This window comes from Coffea arabica, chromosome 2c, assembly GCF_036785885.1.
Source record: "Coffea arabica cultivar ET-39 chromosome 2c, Coffea Arabica ET-39 HiFi, whole genome shotgun sequence".
In the NCBI taxonomy this organism is placed as follows: domain Eukaryota; kingdom Viridiplantae; phylum Streptophyta; class Magnoliopsida; order Gentianales; family Rubiaceae; genus Coffea; species Coffea arabica.
This window is the reverse complement of record NC_092312.1, coordinates 37,513,396-37,537,012: the sequence shown is the minus strand read 5'-3', so window position 1 is coordinate 37,537,012 and position 23,617 is coordinate 37,513,396. Positions and strand designations below refer to the sequence as shown.

Genomic DNA, 23,617 nt, shown 5'->3' with positions numbered 1-23,617 from the left:
CAATCCCCGAAACTCAGGAGCCATTAGTAGGCCCACATTTTTTGCCATTAAATTCAGATATAAATGATAGAGAAGGAGGTCTAAAAGGAGGTGCTTCCACACCTGAGCTCTAACCACGGTGACGGTTGAGCAAGGTTGGCCTTTCTTATTCCCTTTCACTTGTGGGCTCCCTATATAATTGATTTTCAAGTTTAGTGATCATTAGTCAAACGGCGCACTTATGATGTGTGAAGGCCATTTCAGTAATGACCATGTGATTCAATTGCCGTATTTATGGTCATGACTTTTTCTTTTTGTAATGTTCACACTTATAATGTGTGAAGGCTATTTAAGTAATTTCACAAACCCACAAGCTTATGTGTGTTGTACCAAAAGCAACAAATGGTTGCAAATTAATTGCACATTCCATAAATATCCATATGTTTCAACAACATAAAGTTTTAAATGTCTATAAATAAGGGTATTTCGGTTAATATATCTAACCACAAGTTTCCCTCACTTGTACCTATAGCTTATAAAACACTACAGAATATTTCACATTCCCAAAAAGTCCCTGTCTATGCGGTTGAAATGCAACCCCCTCTTTCACCAAAACTCAATCTTATATAGTATAAGGATATATATATGATGACCAAATTTTTTCCTTTAGTTTCTTTTGAAAAAATTAGTAGAGTATATTCCACCTGGTTCTTCTTTGGAGTTTTAATTACATTTTTGTGAGTACTGTAACAGAGACAAAATTAACTGTTGTCCCTGTTTTTCTTGAAGTGACTGATAACACAGCTCTAGATGTTTCAAGCTGTATAACAAATTTCTATGAAAACAATTTCGTAGAAAGGAGCATGATTTTTTTCCCTGAGGAAAATAAGTAGCAGGTATAGTATAAATAAATTATATGTGCTCAATTAATTAGCTTGATCCGTATCAATGACTAAACTATCAAATTCATTTTCATAAGCTAGATGGCTTGGCATTCCATTAAGTGCCTCAAAGAATATTCTATTAATCTTTCCTCCCCTTTGTCCTTTTTTCTAACAAAAATGCTTTAGAATATGGAACACAAATTGGGGACCTGAATTATTAAGTACAACGTCCAATTGCCACAAAAACGCATTCCTATTAAAGTCGTCTTAAAAGTAATTAGTAGCCCTTTAATAACTTGTTTAAAGTTTAAACAAGTAGCTCATCCATTTCTCACTCATCATTATGATCAAACTTATGAAATCTTCTAAAAAGGTAAACTTGAAAAAAAAAAAATTTCCCCTCAAAAGAAGGAGAAAATTAGCATTAAAAATGAAGTAGCTTTATAGAATACAACAACAGGATAGCAACATCGGACATGTCTATCATCATTCTACGCTTCCAGCATTGATGACTTGCAGATCTATTTGCAAAAGTTTTGGTATCATATATATCAATCCAGCATCACCCTCAGCTTTTGTGCATTATAGTATATTAACCATAACATGCCGATCAAGTCAACGCAATGGACGGCAAAAATTAACAAGCATCTTTAATCTTTTAGGTATAACTGCACCACTGGAGCAGAGGCAGGGGAGGTTTTATGTTGTTTTATCTTTTTTAGTAATGATGAAATTTAAGAAATAGAGAGAAAAATGGAAAATTAAATTCAAGACCTCCAATTTTTGGATATCATTTTTAGCCCTTAGACCAATGGCTTCTCGTTCGAAGAAGTTTTATTTAGTTGTTAATTGCATAATTCATCTTATAAAATACACAACCACCAAAACACCAAAAAAAAAAAAAAAAAAAGAAGTACCACGAAAGTTGATGGAATTTTTAGTTAATTAACCTAATTTTTTTGGTATGCATAAGGCTATAAATTTTTATCTTCTTTGTTTTTTCTTATTCTTTTTTTCGACACTGAACAGTTTGGGGGAGATGATGGCTCCATCATTTTACAAAACAAACAAGACATGTTAGAAGTACTTCTTGGATATAGCCTACTTGATGAAAATTGCGCATCACCACTGAGGAAGGCACTAAAATAGGTAAAGCCTTGGGATTGCTTGCTTATATTCGGCATTTTGAGATGAATTTAGCATTCATAAATGCATAAATCTTTACCCAAATATAAAGCCTTGGAATAAAGAATAAGGAGATGGTGAAACCAATAGGTAATGATTGAAACACGAACCATCAATCAATTGGGTACTTGAATCCGGAATTTGGAACGATGTCTACCTTCAACTATTCTGTCAATTTAACATTCAAGTTGGAGGGTTAGAAGATGAGAAAAACTTCTTTGGAGGTAAGTTCCTGGATGGCGTTCATGGTACTTCATATTGTATTTGACTAACTTTTCTCTAGAAAAGGGGCATGTATAGAATTCTTCAATGGAGTGAGTACCTCTAACAATTCAAAAGTAAAGGATAGTGCCTGCATTCGTGGGGCAAGACAACTATTTTCTGTGATACTGTACCAACTATAGTTCTAAGTTCTAACAATCCAAAATAGAGTTCAATCATTTAATTGGAATTCTGCAATTTTTGTTAGATATCTCACAATTAGCAGTCACGCATGACTGGCAGTCTTATGCAAACTAATCCCATTAACACTTTCTGCAGTAAACCATAACCATATCCATGCTTGACTGTGTAGACACATCGGGAAAGACAAAATAAGATATAACTAAGCAGAAATTATAAACCTCTTTAGACTCCCTCCTTGTAGATTAGAATATATTAAATTATAAAAATATTATCGTTATCATAAAAAAAGTAGAAATTATAAAGAAAACGAGGGAATGTATCATAATTAAATAAAATGAGTTCTTAAGTTGTCACCGAAAATAGGTCAGTTCAAGATCACAAGGGGACTTGAGCTTATTGCTGAATGTTGATTATTAGCAAAAATGAATAACTAAATCAATAAATAAGTGAATAGAAAACTTCAACCTTTTCAGATTTCATCATGCAACGATTACTTTAGCTCAGTGTTGGTTTGTACATTAGCTCCTCGTACTTCTTACGTAGCCATTTAGCTCCTTTTTCCTTTTATTTTTTGAAAAATTGTACCCTTCATCCATTTTTTCTACCGAAGATACATACATACATATATATTTATTCATGTTTTGTAGAAAACATTAATTCATAAAGTATGGATGGACTCGAACAACCTCAATTAAGTGATGGATTAAGCAATGAGTTTGGTTTCCTGAACATTTTGGGAGAAAAGATGGCATCTAATTTTTATTCTAACAAACAAGGTACAGTTTGGATTATCTCAGCTAATAATTATTTTTGTCTCTCTAATAATGCTTTGACAAAGCCTACTTGATGAAACATACCGTTCTCACTAAGAAAGACACAAAAGTAGTCGAAAAAAAAACTTAAAATAGCATTAGATAGTAAATTATGTACACAAATTTATCTATTTGTATCATAAACATATTTTGTTAATTATTCTTTTATTTTGTATATATTATATCAAAAAAATGTTACAATAATTTTTTAAATTATTTAAAATAATCTTCCATCCAAACACATATGAGACGAGCAGGGTCATTTTCCATGGGCGTCTTACTGTGTTACTGTGTGATGAGCCGGGACATTTTCCTGGGTCATTTTTGAAATACATAAATCGGGAATTCACAAAATCCACAGTTCAAAAAAACCAAAAAAAATCAATGAGGGTGAGAAAATTCAGTCCAAAATACGGATTGATATCTATTTTCACCCACTCTGTCAGTCTTCGATTCCATCGACCCGAAATAGCTATTGATGTCTACTTCCACCAACTCTGTCAGTCTTTGATGCCGTCACGGGCGTGTTAATTTTGCGGGGCCTAGATGGTGTTGGTATCCGTGTTCACACTTCATCTACTAGTATTGGTCTAACTTTTCTAGAAAGTGTAGGGGTTGTAAACTTTTCAACTCAGTACAGTAGCTCACTTTTGACGATTAAAAAGCAGAGAACTAGTTTCCAAGTGTCGAAGACCAATGCTAAATATCTATTCCTTTTTTTACGAGTAATGATACATTTGTATAATCTACTCTATTCTAATTTAGAGGAAGGGAGAGCCTAAAGAGGCTGTTATAGAAATTAGTGGGTATACAGATCCAACTAAACCAAAAGAGTGCAGCCCAATGAGAGACTTAAGTCCCTTCCTGGTGACCACTGGACCAATGGTTGCTAAATATCTATTCAACTGCTCCAATTAATTATTTTATATATGCATGCTATATATTTGCGTGTATGTATGTGTGTATATATATATCACTTCAAATATAATTTCTAAGCATAGTTTAGCCATATAAATGAAGTACCTCCAATTTCTGCTGAAAAAAATCAGCAAGAAACACGCATGACAAGCAGTTTTGTTTGGATTTGAGGTTATTTGAAATATTTATTTAAAATAATGTAACATTTATTTTATGATGTAATGTATGTGAAATAAAAAGATGATTGAAAATTGTATGTATGACGTAAGCAAAACAAAATTTAAAATTTTTTTCAAAAAATCTTGTAATCCAAACACACCCGGTACTAGTATTACTTAGTTACTAATTCCAGTATTACTTTATTTAGATTAAGAAAATATATGTAAAAGACTGATTCTATCATTGAATCTATGGGCATACTGGGAAAAACAACTGAAAATAACTTTGAGCTTCGTTTGGATTGAGGAATATGATGAAATATTTGAAATTCATTCAAATTGTTCTAGTAGTTTGAATTGTTTAAGAAATATTTAGATTTTTTTAATTGCTTGTCAAATTATAACGAATAGAAGGAGAAGGAAAAAAAAAAGAATCACAATTATATTAAAGCAGTGCTTTTAAAATTTTGAAAAGAAATGGCAACTTGTCACAGGAATTGTCCAAGATCATGAGGGGGAGAACTTTTTAACTCGCTACAAATATGGGACCAGGGGAAATGTTATGGTCTGAATAAAGGCAAATGCAGCGAAACCGGATGACATAATTTACGAACCACGGTTCCATGTTGAATAGTTTATGTAGAAGAGAATAATACATCGAAATCACGAAAGGGAAAGTATTCAGGAAAAACAGAAAATGATGAGTGTGTTTGGATTGTAAGTTATTTGAAATATTTTTACTGTAGCACTTTTTGTGATGTGATGTATGTGAGATAAAAAGGTAATTGGAAAGATAAAAAGGTGTATTGGAAATTGTAATGGTGATGTCAGCAAATATATTTGGCCAAATAATTGGCTGTCCAAACACACTCGATATTAGCACTACTTAAAAAATTTCAAGCACTCCTTCCCTTCTTTTGCATTAGATGAAGTTTCAGAAGTATTTGAAAATTTTTAAGTGCTAATATCATTTCCCACAAAAAAAAAAAAAAAACTGAACATTTTGGGTTACTACTAATTAGTTCTTTTTTTTTTTTCGGGTCACCGCTGGTGTAACAAATATGGTATACAAAAAATATTGGATTGCATTTATGTAATTGATAAATAAGCTGATAAGTTTAAGTGTGGCAAATCTGAAATAGGACAAAGCAACCTTGCGGAAGACTGACGGGGTTTGTCTTCGTCAATGGTTGAAACTTTAACACATGTAAAGACCAGAAGCTTGCAGCGAAAAAGAAAATGTAGTAGGTAACCAAAATAAACAAAGGTCAACTTTCATGGGTTTAAACCAGGAAAATGTATTAGCAAGTCAATTTTTTGATTTCGTATGTCATGGCTACTAACCCTTAATGTATTGACATCTCGTTGATCTATTTAAAATTTCATGAACGAGTGAGAAAATGCCACTCAATAGTCAACACCATCTTCGTATTCTAGAGTAATTCACGTGATCAACTTGGAAATTTATGGCAGTAAGTAGTTATAAATCTCTTTACGAGTCATCTTCAGCTGTTCAATGCGGTAAAGAGCCAAAACAAATCAAGGGATGTGATGAGGTTTCAACCACCGCTCAGCAAACTCAACATGCTCAGTTTTGAATTCTTAAACTAAAAGTGAATTCATGAGAAAACTAATTTTTTTAATTTGCATGCGAGTATACGTGTGTGTGTACGTATATATATATATATATATATATGTTTATATATGTATATATACATATATTGGCGCATATATATATAGATATATCTATGTGTGTGTGTATATATGTATGTATATATGCATATAGATATGTATAGGTATACACATATATATATGTGTACATATATGTGTGTGTGTCTATATATATGTTTGTGTGTATATTATGTATATGTATATATATAGTTATATATGTGTATATATACATATATTGGCGCATATATATATATAGATATATCTATGTGTGTGTATATATATATGTATGTATATATGCATATAGATATGTATAGGTATACACACATATATATATGTACATATATGTGTGTGTGTCTATATATATATGCGTGTATATATATGTATGTATATGTATATATATAGGATAAATTACCTTTTATCCCATGTGGTTTGGTAATGTTTTTCCGTTAAAACTTATGATCAATAATAAAAATCGAAATAAAACAAATAAATTGACAAATATACCATTTTATTACATCCCCTTTTCCCCCAAACATAAAAAAGAAGAAAATGAATTAAAAATAGATAAATTAGAATTAGAAAATACCATTAAATATTTGGTTTAGAAACCCATAATGATATTTGTAGCCAAAAAACATTTGATATTTTTTGTTTCTTATTTATTTGTTTTACATTTCCCTTCCATTTTTTTTTTGTTTCTTATTTATTTTTTTTTATTTTCCTTCCATCTTTTTCATATTTGGAGAAAATTAAGATTTTGTAAGCCAAAGTATAAATTTTCAAAATCATCTCTTCTCTTCCCGCGAGAGAGAGAGAGAGAGAGAGAGAGAGAGAGAGAGAGAGAGAGAGAGAGAGAGAGAGAGAGAGAGAGAGAGAGAGAGAGAGAGAGAGAGAGACCGTGTGTGTGTTAAAGAAAAAAAGAATAAAATAGTGAAAATGTATACATTTGTCAGTTTATTAATTTGATTTTGACCTTTTACTATAAAACCTTTAGTTTTAACAAAAAAACTAACAGTGACCCGTAAATCCAAGCTATGAGGGTTATATACAGGTTTTCAAACTATAGGGGGTATATAATTACATTTTAGCCCCTTGTACTTTTTTAGTAGGCATTTTACCCGTGAAACCTATTTGTATAAAATGTACCCTTTTCATCTTAATGTTTTTATCTTTTCTCTTTTCCTCACTTTTTTCCCATTTTGTTTTCTCTTCCTGTACTTAAATACCGGTATATCCTGCTAGGGATTGAATTGCCGATAGCATTAAGCCACACTCTCTAACCTTTTTTCTCTTTCTTTTGGTAGTGAAGGCGACAAAGTGGCCAGATGTTAAGAGTAAGATATTTCATAAATGTGTTACTTTTCAACAAGTTGCTTATCATCTAAACACAATCCACTATAGCCAGTTGTGCTACTGCATATTCTATGCAATAAGCCAACAAGGTACGACCACATCTCGATTTTGGCAGAATTAGGTATCAACTAAGAGGAACACGTTGAAGCAACCATTGCCAAGTGCTTAGGACAAATCGATGCATGGATATGTTAATCTGTGTCGGAATAACTTTGCAATTATCAATTTGCAAACGTCGCTGGTTGCAGAATAGGAATAATACTCGGAATTTCCGTCTTCTCACAGCCACTTTTAAACATATAGCAAGTTTGAGCTAAAAATGTCCATCATATTATTGGCGCCAATGGTTTTACGGTGGAAAATGCGGAGTATTCCGTCACCTTCCCCTTTCCAGTGGAAAGAAGCACTTTCAAGATTGTACAGCTGAGTTCATACCGCGCCCTCTACTGTGAACTCTAGCCCATGTCTTGTAATCATGTTACATTTGCACGGGGAATTGCAATTGTTTGAGCTTTTCAAGCTCGAAATGATGAACCCCACTCAAGACTCCAATGCAATGGGTACTGCATTTGGTTGATGCAATTTCTGGGAAATTATGGGCTAACCTCTCGTCTTCTGTCTTTCATTGGGACGCAAATAGTCTTATAGTTTCCAGAAGATAATTCAGTGGTTTCCATTCCCGTGTCAGATCACACATTATAGTGAAAAGCATTTTCTTTATTAGGTCTTCACATTTTTCTCTCACATCTACTTTTAGTACAAACACTTTTTCTTTTTCATTTTTGCGCACTTTTAGTACAAACACATCCGAACTTTCTATCTTTAATTGTAAAAAGATTCCTCGCAATACATTTTGAGTAAATTTTGTTTTACAATATTCTGGGCAAAAACTGCTTGAATGGATTATAATTTTCCACAAAAAAAAATAGCAATTCGAACGGATGAATCAGCTCTTTTGCGAATCTCTCTTTTTTTTCTTTTTTTCTTTTTTCAGTTACAAGAAGGAAAAAATTATTCAGAAATAACGACATAAACCAAACATGCTAAGATGAGGAACACACGATTCAATTACAAAAATGGCATCTGAGAGTTTATATCGAAGTACGAGAGAACACCAAAAGTAGATATGGCCTTCACGTGGTCCCTCGAAATAACTAGCCTAGCTTGCTCGAGAAATAGTCCATTAATTCGTTTCTTCTTCTTTTTTCTTTTCTTTTTTTAAATTATGCTGTGACTTTATCTACTCTATAAATAGAGTCTCGTTCATCCGTCTGGGAGACAAATCTAACTCGATTATGGCTTTAGTTAGCACCAATTCTTTGACCTCTCTTCTTTTTATCACCTCATCTTTACTTTTGCTTCTTGGCTGTTTTCATGGTACAAAAGCTCAAAGCACCCCACCGGTAGTGAATGGACTTTCATGGACTTTCTATGATTCCAGCTGCCCCAAGCTGGAGTCTATAGTCAGAAAGCGCCTCCAGAAGGTATTCAAAGACGATGTTGGCCAAGCTGCTGGCTTGCTTCGCCTCCATTTCCATGACTGCTTTGTCCAGGTAATCAAGCAAGAAACAACGCTTAGGCCAGTTTGGTGTAAGCTTGGATTGTTAATCTTAGCATGGTTCATGCGCCATGAAATTTCACTCACTATTTGTCAAAAGGTCACTCCCCCCAGCTTTGGTAGATTATATTCTCCATTCACTAATCTTGGAGAATCCCCTTTAGCAAATGTCTTTAACAAATGTTAAGTCAAACTTGTCTTTAATGTTATATGTCAAGTTTGTAAACAAGGAAAGAAAGAACTATAACAGTGATCAAATGCACTTTGATTAACAAAAACAGTTTTATGGCAGAATTTCATATACATCCATTGTGGTATAATATTTCTATATTCTCCAAAATTCATGCTGTAACAACAATGAAATTGTTTATATAATTAATTCTGCTTTGGTTGTGATGTACTGAATCTATGGTTTTCTTTTGATGAATTTGTAAGGGTTGTGATGGTTCAGTGTTGCTGGATGGATCGGCAGGTAAGCCGAGTGAACAGCAAGCGATTCCAAACTTGACCTTGAGACTTGAGTCATTCAAAATCATCAATGACCTTCGTAGTCGAGTGCAGAAAGAGTGTGGTACGGTGGTATCCTGTTCTGATATAACAGCTCTAGCTGCCCGGGACGCTGTTTACCTGGTAAATAATCCTACTTTCATCCATATGCACTTTTCCCTTTTTTCTTTTCTTTTTTCTTTTTTGGTTGAGGGGCCAAATTCACTTCACCTATATGCCCTCTTATACACGCACAGTAACATATATACACTAAGAATTAGTAATCATAGGCAGATGGAATCAATTCAGACCCGGTTGAAATCCTATGTGACACTGTTCAGTGTCAATTTTACTTATCACTTAAGAATAAAAAAAAAAAGCATATATGATATATTAAATAAATATGACACTAAACATAAATATAAAGGTAGCACTGAGTTATCGCTGAAAAAAAGACACTGATAATGCCATGTGATTTAGGTCCCCGGTGATAATGACCAAAGTTTTAAATTTAACATAAATTCCTGAATGAATGATGACCACCATGAAAAATAAAGTTGACTTCAGTTTTTAGTCCAAACATCAAAGGAGTTGGTCAGGACGTAAAGCGATGTACGTCTGGGAGGATATGGCATTAATGATCTCAATTAATAATTATCATACAACGAATGGATGGTAAATTACAAAAATGGATATAAGAAATTAATACATGACGACCAAGTGGGACTAAAACCTAATCATGACATGCGCTTGCCTTTACTTTGTTATTTTCCTTTTAATTTTACACTCTTTTTAATCGTTAGAATGCTATAACCAATGTGCTCATCATGAAAGATCATCTGGTAGCATGCAGCATGCTATAAATAACGAGCCATCAGAAAATAGGGTTGCTTCTATGGTGGAAAGTCGGATCAACTATGCACCGTAGGCAGAACTATTGCTAAGATGACAACTCAGCATAGGCATCTTTGTCTATTTGTTTGGGTCCCAAAGGTAACCGGCAAAGTTTATATTACCTGAAGCAGTGGACAGCAACATTGATATAAATTGGTTGGTGTAGATGCTAATTTTTTTAAACTTAATATTATAAGAGAGTGAAAAATGGATCAATAATTGATAAACTTAAGCAATAAATAAATAAATAAATAAAAGAACAAAGTCAAAGAATCACTTAAATTCTACCACTGTTGCATTAAGTTTCCCTATGTATGTAGAAATAATTAATTTTATGGTCATTTAAAAATGTATTTTTTCATGAAAATTGGTTTTTCAATTTGAAATTTAATTTGTAAAAGAATTTTTATGATATGGTGATTTTTGTACGGTATTTACTTATTTGGTAATTACTAACATTAACTGAAAATTTACAAATGAAGTGCTTAAAAACAAAAGAAAGGCACAGAAAGGAGGGTGAGTAATTGGTAAATAATTAATTAACAAAACTACTCAAGAAACCGTAACTTTTATATATGTGAGGAAATATTAAATACTCTTAATAGTAAGACACAAAAGCAATTTAATAGATGAAAAATGTGTATTAACAACACTTAGTGATGCTCCCAAATATTGGATGGATGGTATAAAAAAATATTAATCTAAATTAAATTGATAGTGTATACACTAAATACCTAGATGCATGCCATAATTTGTGTAGATCATTTTTTTTGTGAAAATTCATGAAATATACGATGCAATCCCAAACCACGAGTTTAATGTTTTGAGAGTATGCAAAATGAATTAATGATCAATTGTAAGTAAAGAAAAAGAAAAGTCAATGAATGATTGATACTTAATATTATATTAGCGCAAAAGACACATTCTAGGTCTCTCTCTCTCTCTCTCTCCATTCTAATCTTTATATATATATATATATATATATATATATATATATATATTTTCAATATTAATAAGATTACCAAGGAAAAGAGATTAATACTTGCTACTCTAAATTTTTTATTATTCAAAGAGAAGAGTATTTTCTTCTAAAATTTATGATTATTTTATCTACAAGCTCAATTCTAGTTTCTTGAAGTACTATGTTAATTAAGTTTATGATTACTCATCTACAAATTCGATATTAATTTAAAAGTCACCATGTTACATATAAGATTACTTATCTAATTTCTAAATTTAAATTAAAATCTTCTAGGTTAATTATGTCACGATTATAGTTACTTGAAGTATTGTGTTAATTATGTTTCTAATAAATCATCTATAATTTTGATTCTAATTAAAAAGCTACTATCTATTCAACATATAAAGTTAGAGAGATCGTAGTTAGTGTAAACATTTTTATGTCATTTTTCAAACTTTCTATTTTATCCTTAAAGAAAAACTAATTTTTACTCTGACTACTTAATCACATTTTGCCAATATAACTACTGTAACTACTCTAAACAATGTTGGTGTTTTAAATAATGTGTTGGATCTCACCTCTTTATTTTATCGTCAAGTGCATTGTTTGGATATGTATATTAATTTGAATACGAGATTGTAATTGACATTTATATAGATGTCATTGTTTGTTTGTTTCAATGGATTTGCTCTCATTAGATAATCCTTATCACAACAAAATCTTTTAATTCAGTACTTACTTTTAAGAGTAAATTTTGATTTTTGCTATAATTGGTTATCCTTATCATTAGATAATGTTAATATTTAAAAATTCTCAAATTTTGACACTATTTTACTAGTCAATTTTGTGATTTATAGTTTGTCATGTCCAGTACAACTAGTTGCAGAGTTAGAACTTAAGTTGGTAACTATCTAGTTATTTCAATAGTTCAAACGTTCAATCTTTGAAACTTTTGTATTATGTGATTTATGTTTATGAACTTTTTATCTATAATCTCAATTCTAGTTTCTTGGTAGGGGTGTGCATCGAATTCGAATTCGGTAATTCAGAAGTTTGAATTCGAAATTTTTTGGAATTTTGGCATAGGAATTACCGATCGATTTCAATTTCGAATTCACCAATTCCGATTTCGATTTCGATTCCAAATTCGATTCGGAATTTGGTAAATTTTTAATTCACCGAATTCGGAAACCTTTTTTTTCTTTTTTGTTAGATGTGTTGTTATATAATATAAATTTTATATTGCATATATTATAAAAAATATTATTATATATAAATATATTATAAAAATATTATTATATATAAAAATATTATAAAAATATTATTATATATATAAATATACATAAATATACATATTATAAAATGAAATTGAAATAAAAAATATTATTATATCTATAAATAAATAAATAAATATTAATATATATATTATAAAACGAAATTGAAATCGGAAATTCCAAATATTGGATGGATGGTATAAAAAAAGATTAATCTAAAATAAATTGATAGTGTATAACTAACTACCTAGATGCATGCCATAATTTGTGTAGATCATTTTGTTGTGAAAATTCATGAAATATGTGATGCAATCCCCAAACCATGAGTAATTTTTTTAAACTTAATGTTTTGAGAGTATGCAAAATGAATTAATGATCAATTGTAAGTAAAGAGAAAGAAAAGTCAATGAATGATTGGTACTTAATATTATATTAGTGCATAAGACAAATTCTAGGTCTCTCTCTCTCACTCTCACACTCTCTCTCTCTCTCTCTCTCTCTCTCTCTTTATATATATTTTTCAATATTAATAAGATTACCAAGAAAAAGAGATTAATACTTGCCACTCTAAATTTTTTATTATTCAAAGAGGAGAGTATTTTCTTCTAAAATTTATGATTATTTTATCTACAATCTCAATTATAGTTTCTTGAAGTGCTATGTTAATTAAGTTTATGATTACCATCTACAAATTCGATATTAATTTAAAAGTCACCATGTTACATATAAGATTATTTATCTAATTTCTAAATTTAAATTAAAATCTACTGGGTCAATTATGTCACGATTCTAATTTCTTGAAGTACTGTGCTAATTATGTTTCTAATAAATCATCTAATTAAGCCACGTGTACTCCAATCTTAAACTATAAATGCTTACCTGATGTTAATCATCATCAGGTAACCGTAGTTTGTTTTGGGATTCATAAAACATGCCCACAACTTGTGCGGGTGCATGTTTATTTACAATAATACAGTTCATATACTAAAGTGGGTCCCATCTTTACAACTCCTTCTGCCCAGTTTCGGTAGCTATTTCACGGTCGCTGTCCTTTGCCTGGCCCATGCTCATGTGCTGTCCTGATTCCATTTGTTCTGCCTACGGTACAAAGCTGACTCAGCTTTCCACCATAGACGCAACCCAGAAAATAGTACAGAAAATAAGCATACAAAAATATGGTGATCTGGAAAAGTAGTTGTAGCTGACCGCAAACAACTAAAAAGTCTTCTTCATATTTTAGATTTGTTGATCGATCTACAACTACATGAAAAGGAGAGTTGCAAAAGCAAATTGATAAAATAAAATTTTAAAAATTGTTTGTAGATTATGATGAAAAAATTGAGGCATATTCGTTGCTAAAACATATTGGCGAGCTCATATGATATTCTAAAACTGGCACTATTTAGACTACACAACAAAAGAACTAATTTACAAAATCAGAGTAACATACTGTACTATTACCTCCTTAGGAGTGCACTTGAAAATTTGAGCTTTGCATCTAACAATTGTTGTCAATTTTCTTGTTATTGCAGACTGGTGGCCCTGAGTATGATGTTCCATTAGGAAGAAGGGACGGACTCAACTTTGCTACAGCAAATGCAACCATAGCTAATCTTATTCCACCCTTTGCTAATGCAAGTACCATCCTAACATCTCTTGCAACCAAAAATTTTGATGCAACTGATGCTGTGGCTCTTTCTGGTGCACACACGATCGGAAGGGGCCATTGCACTTCCTTCACTGCTAGGCTATATCCAAATCAAGATCCAACAATGGACAAAACCTTTGCTAACAACCTTAAAGGGGTTTGTCCCACCAAAGATTCAAATAACACAACTATTATGGACATTAGAAGTCCAAACAAGTTTGATAATAAGTACTATGTTGATCTTATGAACCGTCAAGGTCTCTTCACATCGGACCAGGACTTGTACACTGATGGTAGGACGAGAGGACTTGTTACGAGTTTTGCAGTTAATCAGTCACTCTTTTTTGAGAAGTTTGTGGATGCAATGATAAAGATGGGGCAGCTGAACGTATTGACTGGGACTCGAGGTGAAATTCGAGCAAATTGCTCGGTTAGGAATTCAGATAACTCATTCCTGTCTACCGGGGTTGAAATGGGAGAAATAGGCTTGGCACAATCTTAAATTATGAAGATGTTTGTGAATCTTGTTTGGTTGTTTGTGAGTTTCTGTTGACATGTTTAGGACCTTAGGCACGAAGGTATCTGTAATAACAAGGTTTTGAGTTTGAAAACCTGCAGTCCGTTGAATAATCACAAAAGTTGACTGTCTAATTTTTCTTAAGAAATTACACTATGGATCTGTAATCTTCTTGAACTTTTAATGCTCTCGATTTTTTGTTCAAGTCACCATCAAACATTAATTTGTATTACAAACACATTATAAACCCGTCACCATCAAACATTATATTTGGTTAATTGTGTTAATTGTAGGGAATTATGTGAGACGTGATTAAATGGAGCAACTTTTCAGCATTCTAAAAATTACCTTGATGGTGATGCGTTAGGGATCGATTTCCAAATCTGAATCGAATTCAAGGCAGTTTTTGGAGGAAGATTTTGAAGATCGTAATTTTCATTATTAGTCTTAGTATTGGATTAAGAAACTTGAAATATTATCTTTAGTCTTTTTCTATTTTGGAGAACATATCTTATTATTAGTAGTTGAGGTTATGTAGGAAACAAGAGGAATTAGGAAAGTCGGATCCCCATTTGATTAGGAGTTGCCCAACAACAATTTTGGGTGGACTCTTTGAAGTATCAGACACGACCGCCACTTTTTTCTTACCTTCTCGTCTTTCGTTAGTTTTAGAGAAAAAAAACGATACGCAATTGCTATCAATGGAGTCTTGCGGATTTCTCTCAAGAATGCGTAGCTAAATTCTTTTTCTAGCTTGAGGATAGCTTGAAGACTTTGTTCTACAAACTGTGAGACCGAATCAATTACACTATTTTTTTATTTGTTAGTATTTATTTGTTCTTTGGTATTTATGACTATTATGTTATTCGAATATCAAAGGGCCCGGTATTTGAATTGACTTGATAGTCGATTGCTAATTGAAGCGATTTGATCCGTAATTGTTAGATTGTTTTAATTCTAGTAGCAACTGGCATAACTAGGTTTGTGTTAGGGAAACGAATAATCTAACTTAAAGAGACCCCCGTAGCGTGTCGATTGGTTAGAATTAGACTCTTCTAATTACTCATGCAATTGGAAAATTAAACTTCTATGGTCATATCTAGGGTTATTTCCTGATTAGAGAAATAATCAACGGTCGTACCTTAACTATTCGACAAAATAAGGAAGGGTTGGCTTTTATGCTGGAACTAATTTATCAATAAATAATTGAATTCATCATTGCATCTATGATCGATTTATGAACTTTGTCTGATAGTTATTTCTCTAGCTAGAGTTTTGCTATTATTGATTCAATTTTATTTTATTTGTGTTAATTTGATTTTACTGAATTTAGTTGGTTAATTTTAAGTTTCTCCAAAACCCCCCCTTTTTTATCTCAGCTAGAAAAGAAATAAATTATCTCCAATCCCTGTAAATTTGACCCTGCTCATCGCTATATATTAAAGTTATATTTTTTTCTTGAGTGGTTATTTTTTATTGTACAGATTTCAACCTGTCAAAATCCAAGTTTCACCTGAGTTCTTGATACGGTGAATAACCGATCTGCTTCGGCGTTCTGCAATAGTTGAGTGGAAAAATTTAGTATTCTTGTCCCCATCACGCAGCCACTTAATTCTAGCCTTTTGCTGCCATAACTTTTCCTCAATGCTCGAAGTATAGCGAAGCTTGGCCCTCACCTCATTAAGCTCATAAACAAAAACATCTCCTAAATCAAACCTAGCCTCAGCTTGTACAGGAGCTGCCTCCGTGTCTTTAACAGCTTGAAAAATGTCACCATAGGTTGTCTTGGACCACAACTGCAATACGTTCTTCAAACTACGTAGCTTCGCTGCCCAAAGGAAGTACTAAAAAAGAACTACTCCAATGCCCTCGAAATTAGAATTAGATGTCCAGAAATTAAGAAAGCAAAAGGCTTTAGGTTTGTTATTGTAGTAGGGCAAATCCACGCGTGACACGTGTCAGCTCGGCAAACTACACATATCAGGTCGACCAGAGAGAAGCCTCACGTCGCGCACACGTCAGCCCGGCAGGGAGATACCAGCTCGGCCATACCAGTTGTTCCCTATGGTGGGCCTCATGTGCTGCCGTCTCCGAACTTGTAGGAGCCGCCGCCCAAAACCCTAAGAAGACTCCAAACCCTAAGGGGACTCTGACTCCCACAAGGAAACTACAACTCATTCTGCTCTATATAAACCACACCTAAAAGATAACAGAAGGTACGCTTTCAGAAGTAATCTAAACTATTACATTCCGATACAAGTTTCACTGACTTGGCCGTCGGAGATACTCCGGGGATACCCGTCCCGCCTTTGACCTTTCTTTGCAGGAACATTAGCTCGGCTCCCTCTCAGGTCGACTACGCCTGATCAGCTCGGGACGCTACTGCTCAGCTCGGATCTGGTTTTTGGCAGTCACATCAATTGGCGCCGTCTGTGGGAACACGTAATTCATTCCTTGCGAATCATGCCAAAAACGAGGTCTCAGAGGAATGCCGATGGATCCAAGGGAAATGGAGGAAGCGGTCCCCATCAGTCTGCCCGGAGTCCGACCCCTGGAGGCGAGGGTGCGGGACCCTTACGGATCCCGCCTGAGCAATTGGTTCAGGCGGTAGCAGGGAACCTGCCCACTTTTGAGGCCATTGTGAATTACCTCAGGGGGCAGACGGGAGGACATCTGGGCCAGGGGCCAAAGAACTCGGAGGAGGGTCCAACCGAGTCCAGGACTGGGAGCCCTAACCCCCAGCTCAAGCGAGTGCGCCGGGAGCCCACGCGCGAACACATTGACATCGGGGAGCCCTCTCACAAGCACTCCCGAACTGAGCATCCGGAGCCTGTCCGGAGGTACTCTAAGGATGAGCTCTCGCCTCGGAAAGAGCAGCTCCAGGTGCAGGACGAGCTGGACCTGCTCTTGGACACAGAGGCGGATAAGTACATCGCTTCCCCTTTCGTGCCCGATATTGAGGACTATCCGTTGCCTGCGAAGTTCAAGATACCTAGCATGAAGTCTTACGATGCGACCACGGATCCGGAGGATCGCTTGTTTGCCTTCCTGACCCAAATGCGTCTGCAAACTGCTGCAAATGCGGTCAGGTGCAAGACTTTCCCAATGTTTTTGGAGGGTAAGGCACGTCAATGGTTCCAGGGACTTCCCCCCAGGTCCATTCGGTCCTTTGTCCAGCTCGCTCGACTGTTTGCGGCCCAGTTCGTCTCATCGCAAGCCTTCTCCAAAAGCACGGCGCACCTGATGACTATCCAGCAAAGGCCTGAGGAATCCTTACGTGAGTACATGGTGCGTTTCAATAACGAGTCCCTTCAGGTTCGAGATCGCGATGACAAGGTGGTCATGGCTGCCTTCATCAATGGGCTGCGCAAACAGAAGCTCTACATCGAGCTCGTGGAGAAACCTCCCAAGTCAGTGCAGGAAATGCTAGACCGAGCTCATGAGAAGGCCAATGCGGAGGAAGCCAACCGTCTTAAAAGTGCCCAGGAAAGATTAAGGGATGACAAGCGCAGGAGGGGCGCCGACCAGGGGGAGGCACGGCCTGGCTCGGGAAGGAAAAACGCTTATGACCGCCTCCCCAGGAGCCGTCCAATGGGAGGAGACAAATCCTGGACCAGCCTCACGGCACCTCGAGCTCGGGTGCTCGCAGTGATGGAACAGGAGGGGCTCTCCCGACCTCCTCGACCTTTGGCTGGGGACAAAAGTAGACGGGACCAAGGTCTGTTTTGCGCTTATCATCGAGATGTGGGGCACGACACAGAGGACTGCCGCCACCTTAAGAAAGATATTGAAAAACTGATCAAACGGGGCCACCTCGGGCAGTTCATACGAGATGACCGAGCTGACCAGCCACGAGGGAGACCCAGGTCGGAACGTCCGAGCTACCACCGGGATCGACCTCAGGGGCCTCATGGTCGAACTCCTGAGCAGGAAGCACAGAATCTAGCAGGGGTGATTAATACTATTGCAGGAGGACCGGCTGGCGGGGATAGTCACACAGCTCGGCGGCACAATCGACCTTCCCCCGCGGGGGAGAGTTCGGCCAAGCGATTGAAGATGTACGAGGAAATTATCTACGGACCTGAGGACGCAGTCCCTCTGGCCTCCAACAATCATGAAGCTATTGTGATAGAAGTTATCACCTGTAATTACAAAGTGAGGAAGTTATACATAGACAACGGAAGTGCTATAGACGTGCTGTATTACAAGACTTTTAAGGAGCTGCAGCTGGAGGATAGACAGCTCGTCCCGATTCGGACTCCATTGATCGGGTTTGCAGGCCCTCCCGTGAGGCCGGAAGGAATGATCACTCTCATGGTTACGGTGGGAGTATCCCCGAAGTGCCGAATTGTTCCGGTAAACTTCGCGGTGGTTAAGGAGCCGTCGTCGTACAATATGATTCTGGGACGGCCCACACTGAATGCCCTCCGAGCTGTTTGCTCCACGTTGCACCTCAGCATGAAGTTTCCTACTCCTGAGGGGGTGGCTGAGGTGCTCGGGGATCCAGAGGTGGCCAGGGCATGCTACATTGCCACCCTCAAGGGCAAGGAGAAGTTGGTAGCTCAAACAGTTTGCTTAGAGCCCTGAGAGCCCATGGAGAAAGGAGAAAGATTGGAGACAGACGAGGGGTTAGCCGAGCTACCCGTCCAGCCTGGCCGACCTGAGCGCACAGTGAAGGTCGGCACTGGCCTAGCCGAGCTGGTCAGGAGTTCTTTGGAATCTCTCGTGGAGGAATATGCTGAGATCTTCGCTTGGAGTGCTGATGAGATGCCAGGAATCCCCACCGAGCTGGCAGTTCATAGGCTACAGGTGGATCCCAGCGTCCGACCTGTGAAACAGAAGAAGAGGAACTTTGCTCCTGAGCGAAAGGAGGTCGTCAAAAGTGAGGTGGGTAAGCTGCTGGAGGCCAAGATCGTTAAGAAAGTCTACTACCCGACCTGGCTGGCCAATCCGGTGCTGGTCAAGAAGGAGGAGAAAGCCTGGAGGATGTGTGTGAATTTCACTGATTTAAATAAGGCTTGCCCAAAGGATTGTTATCCACTTGCACGGATTGACCATCTCGTGGATTCGACAGCTGGTTATGAGATCTTTTGTTTCTTGGACGCTTTCAAGGGGTATCATCAGATAGCCCTGGATGAGAAGGATCAAGAGAAGACCTCGTTTATCACCGAGGACGGAACATATTATTACGTTACCATGCCCTTCGGGCTAAAGAACGCAGGGGCAACCTATCAGAGGTTGGTAAACAAGCTGTTCAAAAATCAGATCGGTCGAAACCTGGAGGTCTATGTGGACGATATGCTGGTGAAAAGTCGAACCCAGGAGCAGTTCATCTCTGACTTGAGAGAAGTTTTTGAGGTTCTCCGGAGCTCACGAATGCAGCTAAACCCAAAGAAGTGTACCTTTGGGGTCAGGTCGGGAAAGTTCCTGGGCTACATGATTTCTAAAGAAGGGGTGAGAGCCAACCCAGACAAGATCAAGGCTATCATGGACATGGCTCCACCTCGGAATATTAAAGAGGTGCAACGTCTGACAGGAAGGATGGCAGCCTTGAACAGGTTCCTGTCCAAATCAGCAGTTCGGGGGTCGCCTTTCTTCAAGGCCTTGAAAGGAGGGCGGCAGTTCGAGTGGAGCCCTGAGTGCCAGAGGACGTTCGATGAACTGAAGGCACACCTCACTCGGTTACCCGCCTTGACCTCCCCCGAGCTGGGGGAGACTCTGTTCCTCTACTTAGCGGTGGGGGAAGGGGCCATTAGCGCTGTGCTGGTACGAGAGGAGAACAAAGTGCAGAAACCAGTATATTATGTCAGTCGTGCCCTACAAGGGGCCGAGGTAAGATACTCGACGGTGGAGCGATATGTTTTGGCATTAGTACATGCAGCTCGGAAGCTCAGGACATACTTCCAAACCCACCCCGTGGTGGTCACGACGGACCAGCCCCTGAAGCAGATCCTTTCCAAGCCTGAGTCCTCAGAGCGGATGGTGAAGTGGGCTGTGGAGTTGTCAGAATACGACATGGGATATCAGCCCCGGACGGCTATCAAAGCCCAAGCACTAGCGGAGTTCATAGCGGATGGTGTCTCTTTTGGGTCGCTCGAAACGGAGGACGGTCAGGCCAAGGACGTACAGGTCGGGAAAGGCAGAGAAGCTAAAGACGCGCCTATCAGGCAAGCGGCCAAACCCTTGCAGACCCCAAAAATTACCAAGGCCACCCAGGCCCAAGAAGCAGCAGAGGTCTTACAGGCTGGGGACGCTGCCGAGGTCACTAAGGCCATCCAGGTAACAGAGGTCGGTAGGCCCAAAAAGGCAGTTGAGGCCGAGCTGGCCGAAGAAACTGCTGAGGGTAGGCAGGCCAGAGAAGCAGCAGAGGCCAAGCAGACCCAAGGAACTGCCGAGGTCAGACAGGCCGAAGAGGCAGCAAAGGTCGAACAGGCATTAGACGCTGCCGAGGCCAAGCATTCTGGAAAAGCAGTCAAGGCTGAACTGGCCAGAGAGACTGCTCAAGCCGGGAAGGTTGCTGAGGCTGCGGGACGAGCTGATCCCGCCTGGACGTTGTACGTGGATGGCGTGTCAAGTAAAGAAGGATGTGGTGCCGGGCTCCTCCTAATCAGCCCTACTGGGGAGGAGCTATCCTATGCACTAAGGTTCGATTTTAGAGCTTCTAACAATGAATCAGAATATGAGGCTCTGATTGCAGGGATGGAAATGGCCCGGAAGTTAGGGGCAAGATCGATACAAGTCTATAGCGACTCGCAACTGATAGTGAACCAGGTAGGGGGAAGCTACGAGGTCAAGGAGGGGACACTGAGAAGATATGTGGCCAAGGCGCATGAGCTGAAGGGCCTGTTCGAACAGTTCGCGCTTGAGCAGATTCCGCGGAGTCAGAACAAGAGAGCTGATGCCCTGTCCAAACTAGCCTCCACCTCAGCTGGCATCTTAGGTCGGGAGATAGTGGTGGAGATCGTCAGAAGTCGGGCGTATGACCAGGTCAGTGCTGCGGTCATCCAGGTGGTAAGCTCTTGGATGGATCCTATTGTTCGATATTTGGCTCAGGGTGAGCTCCCACTGAGTAGAACAGAGGCTCGCAAGATTCTCCTAAAATCACAGAAATACGTGCTCACACACGGAGTCCTGTACAGGAAGTCGTACTTACAGCCCTGGTTGAAGTGTGTAACGTCCGAAGAAGGGAGCTATGTCCTGCGCGAGCTGCATGACGGCATCTGCGGCAACCATGTTGGTCCCAGAGTATTGGCTAAAAAGGGGATGCTGGCTGGATACTATTGGCCGACCATCTTCAGGGACTCTGCCGAACTGGTGGCCAGGTGTAAATCATGCCAGTTGCATGCCCCAGTTCATCACGCCCCAACTCAGGAAATGATCCCTCTTCATAACCCGTGGCCGTTCTTCCAGTGGGGAATTGACTTGTTAGGACCTTTCCCCCGAGTTCCTGGTGGTTATGAATACTTGGTAGTAGCGATTGATTACTTCACCAAGTGGGTAAAAGCTGAGCCGTTCAGTACGATCAGCAGCAGGTCGATACACAAGTTCCTTTGGAGGAACGTAGTCTGCCGATTTGGCATACCTAGGGTTCTCATTTCGGATAATGGCCGACAGTTCGCGGATCAATCGCTTCAGGAGTGGTGCACCGAGCTCGGTATCCAGCAGCACTTCACCTCAGTAGGGCACCCCCAAGCCAATGGACAGGTCGAAAATGTTAACAGAACCATCCTGCACGGCTTGAAGACAAGGATAGAATCTGCTCGGACGGGTTGGCTGGACGAGCTACCCACTATATTATGGGCTTACCGGACTACGCCTCGAACGGCTACACAAGAAACTCCGTTTGCTCTAACGTATGGAGTGGAAGCAGTGATCCCTGCGAAAATTGGGATGTCTTCGGCCAGGGTGCAACACTTCGTGGCCCAGAGCAACGAGGAAGGGATGCGACTCGACCTAGACCTGCTCGAGCAGCGAAGGGAAGAGGCGGCTATAAGAATGGCTAAGTATAAGGACCAGGTCGCAAGTTACTACAATGCCAGGGTAAGGCACCTTTCTTTCAAGCCAGGGGACCTGGTATTGCGCAAAAATTCCGTAAGCCGAGCTGTGGGCACAGACAAGTTTGACCCAAACTGGGAAGGCCCCTATGTGGTAGAGGAAGCTGGCCGAGCTGGTTACTGCAAGCTAGCTCGTCTGGATGGAGGCGAAGTCCCGCGCACCTGGCACAACTCAAATTTAAGGCTTTTCCTTTAGTATCCTGCTCGAGCTGAAAATGGTCAGCTGGACAGGTCTGCTTTTTATTTTAGTAGTTCGGCATCTGGGATTATAAATGTATTCAAAGTTTTGAAATAAAAGGAAATTTTTACAAGTATTGGGTGAGACAAAAGGCCATGCATTCCATTTCAAAAAGGCATGTACAAGAGGGGGGCCATACAAAAGCGAGCTGGCCAGCTCGGTCCCTACTCTAGCCTTAATCCTACAGTCCTATGCTATGTACTACCCGCCTAGCTCTCCCCTTGCTGTTCTTGCTCTGGTTTGGGAGAGAGGGCGGGAAGAGTGGGGTCAACGACCAAGACAGCCAGATCGCGCCCATTGGAGTAGCCTGTCACAAGCCTGTCAATTTGGTTGGTGGCTTGGGGATTGTAATCAGGCCATTTGCTCAGGTCAAAGCCCGGCAAATTCAGGGACTTCACATCAATTAAGGCTTTCGTGTAGCCGAGCTGCAGGACAGGTCCATTCAGGATGGCCAGGTCGTTCATGAAGCGGTCAGATTTCTTAAACTCCTGGACGCCTAGCTGACGCCCCTCCTCCTTCGCCGCTTCCACCAGCTCGGTAGACTTCTTCTGTTCGGCCTCCAGGGTCACGGCAAGGTCAGCTGCCTTCTTCTTTTCCAACTCGCAGGAGGATTTGGTGTCCT

At 38.6% G+C, this 23,617-nt stretch overlaps 2 protein-coding genes across 2 annotated transcripts; both read left to right on the top strand.

The window, feature by feature from the left end:
• Nucleotides 1-8,641: 8,641 nt before the first annotated feature.
• LOC113727288 (peroxidase 12-like) lies at nt 8,642-14,908 on the top strand. The gene is made up of 3 exons (XM_027251357.2): nt 8,642-8,918; nt 9,359-9,553; nt 14,071-14,908. The coding sequence occupies exons 1-3, from the start codon at nt 8,661-8,663 to the stop codon at nt 14,686-14,688; spliced, it is 1,071 nt and encodes a 356-aa protein (XP_027107158.1). The 5' UTR covers nt 8,642-8,660; the 3' UTR covers nt 14,689-14,908.
• Nucleotides 14,909-17,166: 2,258 nt separating this feature from the next.
• Nucleotides 17,167-19,290, top strand: LOC113724337 (uncharacterized). The gene has a single exon (XM_027247246.2). It carries the CDS (start codon nt 17,167-17,169, stop codon nt 19,288-19,290), a length of 2,124 nt encoding a protein of 707 aa, XP_027103047.2.
• Nucleotides 19,291-23,617: the final 4,327 nt, after the last annotated feature.

Excerpts from the sequence above, each read along its gene's own strand:
- LOC113724337 (XM_027247246.2), top strand. The coding sequence starts at position 17,167 with ATGCCAAAAACGAGGTCTCAGAGGAATGCCGATGGATCCAAGGGAAAT.
- LOC113727288 (XM_027251357.2), top strand. The coding sequence starts at position 8,661 with ATGGCTTTAGTTAGCACCAATTCTTTGACCTCTCTTCTTTTTATCACC. Across the intron at positions 8,919-9,358 it reads TCCATGACTGCTTTGTCCAG|GGTTGTGATGGTTCAGTGTT; the intron begins GTAATCAAGCAA and ends TGAATTTGTAAG. Across the intron at positions 9,554-14,070 it reads CCCGGGACGCTGTTTACCTG|ACTGGTGGCCCTGAGTATGA; the intron begins GTAAATAATCCT and ends TTGTTATTGCAG.